We start from the raw sequence: 14,694 nt of genomic DNA, 5'->3' as shown, positions 1-14,694 counted from the left end.
GAGAACCAAGATGGGAAAAAACGTGTAAGATTGGGAGATATGTGAGACTAGGTAAGCCATTGATTTGGTCAAAGAAAGCTCAAATTAATGGGCATCAATAATAAACATGCATTACTGTTCAACAAGAACAATGTCATATTCAGGTCCCCCACATGGTTTAAATGTTGTAACCCCACGAGTGATTCAGACCCTAAGAGACATTGTATCCATCACTGAACACTAATGTGATTCACCTAACAATTCCGCACACATTTCTTCATAGGCACCGCCGCATTATTATTTACCATGTTTCAATCTATTTCGAAAACACCATCACATCCTTGTTGAATAAACTCTGACTTGTGTATTCTATGTCTGTGTACTAATTGTCATCCACACCTTCAGCTACAATAATAAATTGCTTTTTAAATCTGGTGAGGGATGATCTGACAGTTGAGACTAAGAGTTGAAGGTTGTGAATAATATTGACCTGGAACGCATACTGCCTTGAACTAGTGTGTACTTGGAAAGGCGCTCTGACACTCGATTTATTATGTTTAAATGAAAAGTTTATAATAGAGAGTAAGGTAGAAAAAAATTAGAGAGATGTCACTTCCTATTTAAATGACCCCTTTGTTTATATCAAATGTGATGAACTTACCTTGCCTTGAAGGAAAATTCAATGACATTATGGTTGAGGTCGTGCTCTTATACTTTCGATCAGTTAGTTAGGTCTAGACTATGTTGAGCCTCAATGGGTCGGCTTGAGTTTTGGATCTATTATTAGAACTTTTTGGGTTTGGGTCAATGTGCATTGGCCGACCCAATGGTCTCTTTGACTGCTCATGGTCGATCCAAGGTGTATGGACTTATGGATGTGCTAAACAAATGAAAAATAGTCTAATTTCTATAGACATGAAAAAATAAAGAGAAATAATATGAGAAATAATTATGATTTTTTAAAATCAATGATACGTCAACGAACATGGTATATGTGTATATATTAGAACATTATAACATTGTCCGATCGTTATAGTCAACTACATCAAATAGGATTATAGTTTGGTTGGTGTTATACTTGTTTTTATGCATTAGTCACACTTAGTGCGATTATGAGTTGGTTGTAGTTGTATTTGTTTTTACACATTAAACATGCCATTAGCTAATAAATAATATATTATTATTCCTTTTTGAGATGTATATATTACCTAAAATTTTCTTTATAGTGACAGCATATTTTAACATATATAAAAAACAAATCGAAACTCATCATCTAATAATAGCTATGTGAGAATACTTTATTTGAAGAATTTTCTTAAGTCATACTTTGTTTAATAATCCAATGGTTGTTATGTGCCTAGCAAGCAGCAATTTTGGTTTGACTTGGCTTCTTGGCTTCTCTATATATCACTGAAAAAGATTTTGTAAATCAAGACATTTTTCCCTTCACCTTTTAATTTCCAAATAATAATGACTAACTACTATAACTGAAGGAGACCTTCATCATCAACTTTCTCGTAGGTAGAAAAGGGCGAGGAAAAGATCGATAATAAAGTATATAGCAGCATGTGGAGCATTGAAACAAGTAACGTGATGTGAGTTTCCAAATACCTTCAAAATCACTGAACATCCCAATAGGGCCTAGTTGCTGTTAGAATATAATTTTGGTGGAGCCCCAAATAGAAGATAGCAAGCGTGTACTATATACTATATGGTGCATTATTATACTAATTAGAAAGTGACAACATATACTAAGGAAAATAGCCCAATACGTAGAAACCAATATGAATGTAGTATTGCTGAAGGGAACAAGGATACTCTCCATTAATAAAGAGATAAATATTTAATTTTCATTATATTTTTAATATTAAAAGTGGTTATTCTATTATATATATAAAAAGATAAAATGTTTTATAATGTTTACTTACCTTAAGATCCTTACTCAATCATAGGTGGGCCATCTAAGGGACAGGTGGGGCATATGCACCCCTCACATTTTTTTCAAAGCTACCATAGATGTAATTTTCAAGTTCAAATTGCCGAAAACAAAACTCAAGAACAATACTTCTACATAATTTTCTGGCATAAAGAAATTTCATTATTCTCTATAAAAAATTTCAAGTTCAAATTGCCAAAAACAAAACTCAAGAACAATACTTCTACATAATTTAATGGGCATAAAGAAATTTCATTATTCTCTTTAAACTCTTACCTCAAGCTCCATGAAGTTTGAGTATCACATGACCACTTCTCTTCCAAGACATTTGATATAGCTTTTGATAACCTCATATTTAAATCCCATTTGATTTTCACCTTAAAAATGTTATATATATCTTTCTAAGTTTGTTTTTTCAATTTTAATTTAAAATTTATATATATTTTAATATTCCATATTTTTTGTTTGTGTATAAAATATAGCCCTATACCCCTAAAATTATGGTCAACATAGTGTTACATACTTACTATCCATATTTCATTCATTGACACATCTATTCCCCTTCAAATGCTAATTAAATGATACCTCCTATGTTGACAAATGTAAATGCTGATGAGGGAGTCTCCTTTCGGTTCATATGATTGTTTCTTTTCAACCTAGATGTGTCACCTTATTGCATTTTATGTTTTGTGGTTGTCACCCCTCAATTATTGTTCCTTTTTATTTTTGTAATGTTAGATGGGTCAGCCAAATAAATGGACATTTTATATGTTTAATGATGATTCTAGGAATGAACTGAAAATATTATTTTATCATTTATTAGTGTATATTCTAATGTCCTTGACCAACAATGAGTTTAAACCTGAAAGACCTGATCAAATATGTTTTACTACTTAAGAGTATATACCATGAGATTGCAAATTTACAAATTATCATGTGCATGTGAGAATGCTTTGTTTTCATTTATTATTTGTTTTAATTAGACTATAGAATACAGTGACTAGTAGGCCATAGGAAATTGAAAGATGCAACCTGCACTTACCAGAGTGTACAGCTTTAAAATTGAGAATAATTGTTAATAAAAAAGATTGCATGAGAGAGATAAAGTAAAAATTGAAGGCTATTTGTTATGTCAGAAACTCGAGATTCCTGGGGTCCAATGCTATTATTCTGTAGCTGGCAGTACAATCAAAGTTATCAACTAGTTTAATAATCTATAAGCTAAAAGAGATTTTGATTCGTGCTTGATTTGACCACTGATATGTATACTGCTGCTTCATTTTGGATACTATAGTGATTAGATTTAATATAGGTTAATATTTAAAGTTATCTTGGAGAAGGACCTTGCAAAGCAGTTTTCACACTCTCTTGAAGATGCAGAAAAAAAATCAGATAATCTGAAATGAACCCGTAAACTTTGCCAGGGGTTATAGCAGGGTAAAAGAAAGGAAAAAAAACTGAAAGTTGAAAAAGGAAAAAGATGTAGCAAAAGCAAGGTAATGTGATGTTCGTACCACAATAATTACAAAGGAATAACCCATTAAAAAGGTGAAACTTTTCAAAGTGAACAGCATATGAAGATCTTGATATTAATAAGTGATCCTTTGATACTTCTCTTTCACTATTTTTTTTACTTTCTGATGATGATTGTGCTTTCTCTGACAAGTAAATAGGATTTGGATAGATATTGCAGTAATTATTTTAACCATATAATTTTGAGTTACATTTCTATCCACTCTAATGACCCCTAGTTAAATGCTTTGTGATATTAATCTAATCCAATACAATAGTGGGTAGCTAAATGATGCAACCATTTCAATTATTTTGAATGTTATGTAATTGACTATAAAACTATCACAGAAATGAATCATAGATAATGAACTTTATAAAAAATTTACATCGTACCGTATACATCTTTTTCTTTATGTAATTTGTATTAATTCCACACAGGGCAACCTGCTTTATTTGTGATACTGCAAAGCAGCTAGCCCCTCATACTTCATTTTGACAACTTCTCACTCATGCCATTTCCATCAAAGCTTGGCTGGCTCCATGGCCCAGAAAGAGGGTACACCATCATTCATTATTTGACAACTATACCTCTTCACCAATCTCATTCACTAAAATCACACTGCTCCAAAAAGGAAAAGATTCTATTTATTAAAAATAAGCTAAATATATATCACTAAAACATAAATAGATACACATCAACCATTTCTTGATCCCAATCCTGAAAGTTACAAGAGATTCCAACCCCACAAAAAGAAATTAAGATAAAGAGCCTAAGCAACAAAAAATGGAAATTTAACAGAGAAATGGACAATTGTGGGCATAATAAACAGCTCAGCATAGCACATCAAAGTTCCATTGAAATTTAAACTAAAAACAATATAATTAAAAAGGATCAACTCGTTGAGTTAAGTCACTGAGTTACAGCACCGAGTTTCCAAGCTGAGGTAGCAATCAATGGCCTAGTGTGCCAACCCAACATCAAACAACCATTGTTCTCTTCAACTCTGTAACCATCACCACCTGCAAACAACGCCAGCAACATACTCGCTTGCTTGAACGCGTTTGAACCCAAATGAACCGGAACAAACCCTGCTGAACCGAACCGGTTCCTCCACTGGTTCAACGTTTCATGTCTCTCAACCCGGTCAACTCCTTCACACGCCACCACGTTGCAGATTTGCTTCCCCAAATAAACCTCAGACATTACCTTATCCTGCGACTCTGCAGAAGTTGACCCCTCTAGTGAGTCAAACATTGTTGAGTAATAATGTAGTGATTCAGTGAACCGGTCTAAAAAACCCGGTCCGTTATGGTTCGCTTCTTGTTCCACAACCGTCACGATCTCCGGTTTAATCTGTTTCACCACGGAAAGAACTTTCTCTACCGCACCTGGACGAGCTAAGAGCTTATGAAACTCAAACACTGAGTTAACCGCTACTGACTCGGTCTCACTCGGCCTGAGTTCAAGCATCGACGCGTCCAGATCCGCGAGACTGTTAGCAACAAATCCTCGAAATTCAAACTCGACGTGAATCGTTTCAGCGAGCTGAGCGAGTTTCCAACCAACTTCTTGCAAGTGATCGGAGTTATCCATCGCCGGAGGTCCAATTCCGGTTAACCTAAACGCCGGTGGACCACCAGGACGAAGAGCGAGCGCTTGCATCAGCGCCGGCCATTGCATCCCTTGGTTCATGCTGAAATCGATGACATGAACACGGTCCTTGCCTTGAAAAGCTTCCAGTATAGCTTGATTTGCAGTGAAGTGTGCGAACTTGAGGTAAGGACATGTTTCATAGAAGTGGTTATGAAGCATAATATCAGAGAGACGGTGGTTAAGCAGCGGCGTTTCAGGGAAGAGACCGTAGATTCGCCGCGCCAGAGCTTCAGCAAAGTAAGTCGCAACCTTACGCATAGCGCCAGGTTGCGACAAAGCCAGAAACCCGATCTGGTGAAGCAAGGCTTCAGCAATAGACAGATTAGTTTGGCTTACGGCCTCAGCGCAAGCCAATAGGGTATGGACTAATCTAATTCCATTTTCTTGCGAATCGACGAGTATTACTGGCCGACTCGAAGAGGAAGAAGAAGGTGACGATGATGACGATGAATATTTCACACGCTTTGAAAACTGTGTGTCATAGTTATCAATGTTGTTATAAATTGCTTTACCAGGGATAGCCTTGAGGTCATAATCGGAAGAAGTGGTGATGGTGGAGGATTCAGTTGGAGGTTGTTGTTGTTGTGGTGGTGAAGTGAGACCAGAGATCATGGATTCAAGCCACGTGGAGATATCTGAAGGGTTGAAATGAATAGTATCGGAAGAGAGTGAAGAGATACCAGTGTCAAAGTTAGTCATAGCTTCTTCGAGTTGTTCTATCTTCTGAGCTACTTCAGCCATGTCTGATGATCTGACCTTGTATCCAACTACGGCGAGAAGCTCGTCCATGCCGCCGCCGCCGCCGTCGTCCTCCCAGAGTTTTGATTTTCCGGAGGTGGCAGCTGACATGGAAGTGGAGTCAATTGGATTATTGAGATTGGGATGAAGATGGTGATGCTCTCTCTTCATCTTGAGCTAATTGATTGAGAGGATAAAAGTCACTCAAAGCACAGGTGACAATAGTGATTTGTGATTTGGGGTTTTTTCACCACTGCAACTGAATACTATAGTATTGGGGCTTCATTCTACTCACACCAAATATGAAATGAAATTTATATAATGTATAGGAATGTAAAACTATATATTTATAATATTATGAATCATGTGATAATATAAATAAATCTTTATATTAATTTTAGTATTTAATATGTATATACTAATAATGTAAATGTTTTTATGTTATCAACAAATCATTTATCATTCATATATTAATCAATATTGTCTCTTAAATAAAAGTAATACAAATTTATGGTTGATAATATATTGACAGTGTAAAAAAATTTAAATTGATTATACATAGATTTTAAACTCTTCATTTATACCTTATAAATATTCCCATATATTAATTTGATCTCTATAAACATAAAAAATTAAATTAGTATTCAAAAATTATAAATGTTAATTAAAATAGTTCTTAATATAGCTTATAATGTCCAAAAATTACTCATAATATATATTAAAATTGAGTTCTTTGACTCACAATCATTTTGGTTTTTCATAATTCTAAGGAAACAGGTTAAGACAAAGAATAATCAAAATAGATAAGAAAGGTAATGTCATCTATAAAATGTTACTCCAATGAGGTTTAAAAAAAGAAGGGTAAATGAAAATGGAAAAGTAAAGTTGGGTAACTCTCGTGACCAAGCTCGAGTCCCAATGAGAAAACCACCATGCGAGCAATGGCAGCAACGGTTCAAATAGATAAGATCCAAAATATACATTTTTGTGTTTTTACTTTGTTTCCATTTTTTGGTTTTTTTAAACTCTAAATACATATAATAATACAACAATGATAAATGAGAGAGGTACAATGTACAACATAGGAAAGAGAGGTTAAGATTTTCGTAGTTCATGCCATTGCAATGAGGGGATTCATTTATTTTACGGTCTTATCTTTTAAAGGTCAGAAATGCATCTACACGCTACTAATACATTTAATTACTACTACCATTGATTATGGCTCAATGCAGCTAAATTAAATTATATATACATAGCATCTAGGTTGCTCTATTTCTACTTGATAGGATGTTAAGTAAGGCCTCATAGGATAGTGTTGCTACGCAGAAAGGACTTATATTATAATAAATACTTGTGTAGAGACGAAACTATACCGACAGAACCAATAAAATCTTGATAATAAATTAATATTTTAATTTTAATTAAATTTAATCTTAAATAATAATATTAAAAATCATAAAATGTATTTATCTTCAAATATGGTTTGTTATATAGTTTTATATATAAGTTTTTCTCCTTACATTATTTGCATTCATGGCTGATTAACATCACTTTGATCCGGAATCCAAAGAACATTAACTACTTATACAACAATAAAAAGGAAGGGTCATGTTAGGCACATTAGTTAAAGAGTATGATAAAGTCTACTTAAAAGAATTTTAGGTCATTGTTTAGAAGTGGGGTTTTGGAGGGGAATGAAAGGAAAATGATGGTTTTGGAAAGTCTTTTCCTTGTTTAAGAATTCTCGTATGTCTATTTTTAAAGTTCACCCAATTTGGGGAGTTTTGGAGATAAAATGTCAAAATAACTAAATATGTTTAGTAATAATATATAATTATATATTATTGTCCATTTCTCATTGTTAATTACATTTTTAATGGTAAATAAAAAATATTCTTACATTATCATTAGTTTATTCTCCTCCATCTAAATTTTATACTCTCAAACAAAAGAGAATATTTCCTTTATTTTTCATTCACTTCTCCCTCCTTCCTAACTCTTTGATCCCTCTCCTTTCATTTCCCTCCTAACTTCCAAACAAAGCCTAAATATAAAGTGTACAATATTTATGCTTGGTAGCTGTAATGATTTTGATAAGAGTATATTCAGTAACAATATACAAAACTTATACATTTCTTTCTTTACGTATAATCAATACATTATTTATTTTCATTTTAATCACCTATATTTAAAAATCAATAATAATCGATAATAATTAAATATAAATGATAAGTGATTCAATAATAATTTAAAAACTCTTATATTATCATAATATATTTTCTCTCTTTGAATCTATATTCATAAAAAGCGTCTATTAGTTTCTCAATATAATAAAAATATCTTATATATATATATATATATATATATTTAAGATAAAATTAAATTTTCTTTAGGTTAAAGTGGACATTTGATGAGCAAACATAACATACATTTGTAATTTACTCATTACAAGTGCACAAAATTGTAAAAGAAAATTTACTATATAATGTTTGTAAAATTTCTCCCATATGTATATATATATCAAAAAAATTCAAGAAAAACAAAATTAGAATCTCAATTTTAATTTGACGATTAAAAGTATAAATTTTATAATTAATTGAGAGTTTCAATTTTTTATTAAATGTGTTGAAAAATAGTAGACTTAGTTTTTCAATAGGCATATTTAACAAGTCATGGAACTATTATAATCATATACGTTAATTTCTAAAAGATGAGCATAAATATTCATTTCACCTTTTTAAATGTATCATGTACATTAAAAAAAACTCCCTCATGACATGTGTCAATCTCTCAAGCACTCATGACATGTGTCAACCTCTCATCAAAACTAAAGGTTTCTCATGACATGTGTCAATCTCTCAAGAACTCTCTCATGACATGTGTCAATCTCTCAAGCCTCATGACATGTGCCAATCTCTCAAGCCTCATGACATGTGTCAATCTCTCAAGCCCTCATGACATGTGATTTATTTAAAAATAAAAGGAATATGATTACCTATACAATATTAAAATATAATGTTACTATAGCAATATTAAAATAATAATAATAATATGAATCATAACATATTGTTTGTAGCTATTTTAGAGTTAAATAATATTTATTTTTATACTAATCTTATTTTAGAATCAAATAATAATGAAATTATAAATTTATTGATGATTTTTTTTATTAATAGGATACTACTAACTATATCATGTTATGTATGTGTAAAAAACAATGTTGAGAAAGTCGAGCAAGATGTTAAACCAGTAGATGACCCATATTAAGTTTATTGGATTTAAACAGTTAAACCGTATGATTTTATATATAATTAATAATTTTTAACAATATGAATGCACTGGTAACATATATGGTTTTAACCATGCGAATGCATGAGCAACATACATATTTTTAATCATAAATGCACATGTAATATGTGTTCTTAATCATGCGGCAAAAAATGTCATTCCGTGCAAATGCACAGGTAACTTGCTAGTTTAGAATAGTAAAATCATATTATTTTTTTGTTTCGGGAGATATTCAACTAATTATGGAATTTAAGATTGAAGTTTTGCATTTTCAATTAAGAAATGCGCATAAATCCCCTCTAAATTATATATTTTTTAAGTAGTCAAATTATGTTTTTCCTAATTCTTTCCTAAACTTTACTTGTTGGTGATATTGATCCCGATATAAATATCTTACTAAATTACTGATAGGTCAATAAAAAATCGTTATAATTAGATTCACAATAATAGCAATATAAAAATAAAATTATCAAATGTTGATATTTGGAGAAGACCACCATCAAAATATAAAATTGATTGATAATAAATAAGTAAATAAGTAAATTTAGAGTTAAAAATTGATAATGCTTAAATTTTAAGATATATAAAAATTAAATTAAATAATAATAGTTCACCGGTCATGGTTAAAAGAAAATGCAAAGGTTATAGTTTTTCATTACTGTTAATTCAACATTATCTTTATATATCAACCAATTTTATGAGTAGTTAAAGTTTAAGAGGTGATTAAGAAAAAAAATATGTCATAATAACTACTTACAAGATGAATAAAATTTAACTGTTTTTAAAAACTTTTACCTTTTTAAATTACATATACAAAATTATTAATAACGAGGACAAGATGTATTATGTCCATTACAAAAAATAAGATGTATGTTAACATCATTCATCTTTAATCAGAAACTCCACCTTAGCCTATGAGGAGGAAAAAGAAAGACGGTTCAAATGATACATATTTGATTTCTCTGATCTAGAGTTCGAGTTTTGTGGATGAAAAAATACTTACTGGGAGAGTTAACCTTACATACATATGGATTTTTCTGGGTCGGACAAGATTGCTTCCGATACGAGAATACCTTGTGAGAAACAAAAAATGACATTTTACATTAATATTAACCATACCATCTAACAAACTGTCAACGCTTCTTGTTATGAAACAATAACAAAAAATGCCAGAATGACTCCACTGTACTCACTTGTTGCAACAGAATCCCAACGAATCCATAAACACAAGGTCATATAATCTCTTATCAGGGGCAATCATAAAAGAGATGTAAAGTTGTCTTAAAGGATAGGTTAATCACGTGTTGAGAATGTAAAAGTTGCTAGTGAAAAGGCAATACCTTCCTTGGAGCTTTAGTTTTCTAAGTTAACTGGAACACATTAGGAACGCCAGCTACATCCAGTAAATGAATATTAGCCACGACAATCATGAAACCCCGGTCAGAAACTAGCATCATGATCAAGATAGTTGATCCGTCTGGCTCGGTCAGTGATGCGCATGACACGGCCAAAGGCCACATATCAGACCAAAAACCTCGGTCAGACAAGATGTTCATCCCTTGGTCATATTCACAGGATCCTCGGGCACGAAGGCCATGTTGGCTCAGTCAAAGTCCAACCTTGGCGCGATAGGATCCTCGGTCAGAGGCCAGCCTTGGCATGTTCACGCACGCCAAGTTGCCTCGATTAGAGGCCAATGTTGACACATCAGGTACACCAGCAGAAGCAATTACTTGTGATTGAAGCAATCTCCTCATGTAACTAATTCAAGTTAATCAATTAAAACTCAATATAAATCACAAGATCTAATTTAGTTCTTGATTATCTTCTTCATTCACGAGCTTCCATTGCTCATTCATTCTCCTTTTCTTACTTTATGACAGGCATCAGATTTCTTCACATAGCTTTTTTACATTCAATGTGTGTGCATTCATCTTTTACCAATTCCTTAAACAATACAAATCAACATATGGATCATCACAAGATCAAGCTTCATCCTTCTATGAGAAAACTATCATCACCAATAGTTAAGATCAATGCAAATGTGCTTAATTTCAAAGCATAAACTTGGATTGTTGATGGAACAATCCAAATGTCACTCAAGACAAATTCTTTGTATTTACTAACGACTTTAATTAAAATAAAAGTTTATTTCTTACCTATATGATTTATAGTAAATTCCTTAATTGTCTTATCCTACAATATTATATATGATATTGAATAATTTTAAGTTTTCTCTATAAATCATTCTACAATTTCTCTTATTATTATTATAAAGAAATTGTTTAATTGCTTTTTATTTTATTTTTAAGATAGCGATGCATTTACCTTTTCATTGAGTATTTGCTAATTCCGATTTAGGAAAAGGTTAAGTGATTATAGTAAGGCTTATGGAATTAGCTCATCCACCTAATCTATATTATTTATAGCAAGAAACCCTATAAGGGAGAATGATGGATAATATAAAAGGGCATTGATAATCTAGCACCTCCAAATGCAGTGCATTTACATTTGTGTCATATTATAAGAAAATCATGAGATTAACGCGTAATTTAGTCAAATGGTGTGGTAATTTACGACACTATGTCACTAGCTCCTTCCAACTTCAATTAATTCTTGATTTCTTATCATATCATATCTATATAACTTTTCTCATTAAATTATGTCTTATTTTATTTTACAGTTCTCTTGACCTTATTGACGAGAAAGAATTTAAAAATAATAAAAATGAATTGGGAACTAAATGTTTTATCTATTAAAATATTAAATATTTAGTATTACTATACAAATATATATACATTTTTTCCTATTGTCCTCAATCCTAGGTACGGAGGTTAAGAAAATCTTTACTTTTTTAATATTATCAAATCAATTGTATATATAATATGAGGAAATGTGAGTATTAGGAGTGGTAATGAGTAGAGTGAAACATGACAGTTCCACTCGACTAGTTAGGCATTGGATTCAGTCTAGTTTAAAGCCTAGCTTAATATGTTATTTATTTTTGCAACTCTATATGACTCAATTAAAATTCACGAACTTTCAAATGGCTTAATGAACTCAAATTTACGTTGCTTATCAACATAAATTTAGAGACTTACAAGATATTGGTGAATTATACATATATAGAAAATTTGTGCATTTTAATAATAAATATAGTTATCAATTAATATTCATGTAGCAAAAGGTTATATACAGACACATACATGTTGGGTATTCTAAGTGTGAATGAAGAAGTTTCATATTGAGCAAATATGGATGAGTTAAAAAGCATATAAGTGGATGGACCCATAGACCTAATGTCTTAAGGTTTTGGGTCAAGATGTGGTGTCAAGCACACCTATATGCTTCTTTCACTTAGTCCGTGTAGGAATGTTGTAACCCATGGAAGAAGATCTCCCAACAAGTGGTATCAGAGCTGATGGTTCCACGGCTCAACGGAGTATTGAAGCGATAAGTGGTCGGTAGATCCATGAGGGATCCTTGTGTCGAAAGTCTTCCTTGCTAGAGGTCAAGACGACGTGTTCCATTGATGAAAGGATAAGCCAACGACGATGCAAGTAGATAGAGAGTTGAGCTCTGGTGTATCCAATACTCAAAGGAGAATTCACACTTGAGGGGGAGATGTTGGGTGTTCTAAGTGTGAATCAAGAAGTCTCACATTGAGCAAATATGAATGAGTTAAAGAACATATAAGTGGATGGACCTATAGATCTAATGCTTTAAGATTTTGAGTCAAGATGTGGTGTCAAACTCACCTATAGATCTAATGCTTTAAGGTTGTTGTAATCCATAGATGAAGATCTTCCAACAATACATATATATATATATATATAATGATTCAAGTTAGAACAATTATTAATGTGAGAAATGATAACAATTAATATGTATCATTCAATGTTATTTGAATTGACAAGATAAAAGATAAGTGCAAGTCACTTTTTAAGGGAGTATGTGATTTAACTTCAACTCATTTATTTAATTAACTCAATTTTTACTTCATATTCAACTCATTTAATTTATAAAATATATTTTTCCAGCTAAATAAAGAATTTATTTTCAAACAAATATTAAATTAGGCATACATTCTCCATATGATTGTGATGCGTAGACGATGAATAATATTAGTGGCAATAGGAAAGAGAAAGCACGTAACAATGAAGAAGCCTGTGGATGAGAGATTTTGATAGGTCAGATTCTTCTTCATTAATTGAGAGGGTAGTGTAAATTTTTTCCTTGTTTTTTGTTTCATGATAAACATAATTAAGGATATAATTCATATAACATTTTCTTTTCCCTATGTACTATCGTAGAGAATTCTCATTCTATTTTGATGATAGATTAATTAATCAAATTATTAAATGTAACATCTGTCCCACACGAAGGGTACCGTTTGACCCTAACGGCCCGCCGTTGCATCAGCCACCACACTCAATCATCCACTTGTCTTCAATTTTAACCTAACGCCGTCACTTTTCTGGTGGGTCGTCCTTTCTTATACAATTTATTTTTTTGTAGGTGTTGATATTTATACAATTTCTTTTAAGTTTGTTACTTCTTGTACGCTTTTTTTTATTTAATTATTAATAATGTAAATAAAAAGAGAGATCACCTTCATTTACTTTCATCTACTTAGAGAAAAACTTACATTATTCTTTTAATAAAATATATAACTTAAACCTTCTTGTAAATATAAAAGTAATATATATAAAGTTAACCTTTTATATTAACATGAATGGATAATCAAAAGAAGAAAAAATGTTTACACCGATAATATATGAGTTTTTTATATTGTTATGGTATCATTCATCATTCATATTTAATTATCATTCGCTCTTCAGAAAAAGTAATCCAAATAAATGTTATATAATATAATAAATGTGTATAAATCTTTATATTGACAATGCATAAATATTACACTCTAATCAAAATTAGAAGTTACTTTTAATCATATATCTATTTACCTATAATTGTTTTCACCTACTAAACTCACCTTTTTATGGTAGATATATAATTCTAAAGCTTTAATTTAAAATTTGATGTTATGCCTTTACCTTGCATGATAATAACACCTTCAAATCTATTAAGAAAAGACTCGTGTACGTATGGCTTTTCTTCATGTAGTACCACTTCATGTTTTGAGCAATGGGACTTCATGTTTATAGCTAAGAAAGAGAGCTTATACAAGTTACCGTTTTTATGGGGAAGTGTAGATTCCCTAAATGTAATTTTATTTAATCTAAAAAAATTGATAAATTTTCTTATAAAAAATTAAATATCTCTACTTCCAATTTCTTTTGCATCTTTTGTCTTTACACGAATAATAAAGTATAAATCCGTTTTTGGTTTTGGTGAGATAGGAAATTCGAAATCCAATAATAAAAGATGAAATATAAGCTAGAAAGTTTCATTTGCATATATATATATATATATATATATATATATATATATATATATATATATATATATATATATATATATATATATATATATATATATATATATATATATATATATATATATATATATATATATATATATATATATATATATATATATATATATATATATATATATATATATATAT

General features: G+C 31.0%; 1 protein-coding gene across 1 annotated transcript; it reads right to left on the bottom strand.

Moving 5' to 3' along the window:
- On the bottom strand, positions 4,055–6,121 carry LOC109362556 (DELLA protein GAIP-B-like). Its single transcript, XM_019608412.1, has one exon. It carries the CDS (start codon positions 5,988–5,990, stop codon positions 4,338–4,340), a length of 1,653 nt encoding a protein of 550 aa, XP_019463957.1. The 5' UTR covers positions 5,991–6,121; the 3' UTR covers positions 4,055–4,337.

The sequence above is a fragment of the Lupinus angustifolius genome, chromosome LG12 (genome assembly GCF_001865875.1).
Source record: "Lupinus angustifolius cultivar Tanjil chromosome LG12, LupAngTanjil_v1.0, whole genome shotgun sequence".
NCBI lineage: Eukaryota > Viridiplantae > Streptophyta > Magnoliopsida > Fabales > Fabaceae > Lupinus > Lupinus angustifolius.
The sequence above is the reverse complement of the archived record's forward strand: the minus strand, read 5'-3'. Positions and strand labels throughout refer to the sequence as shown.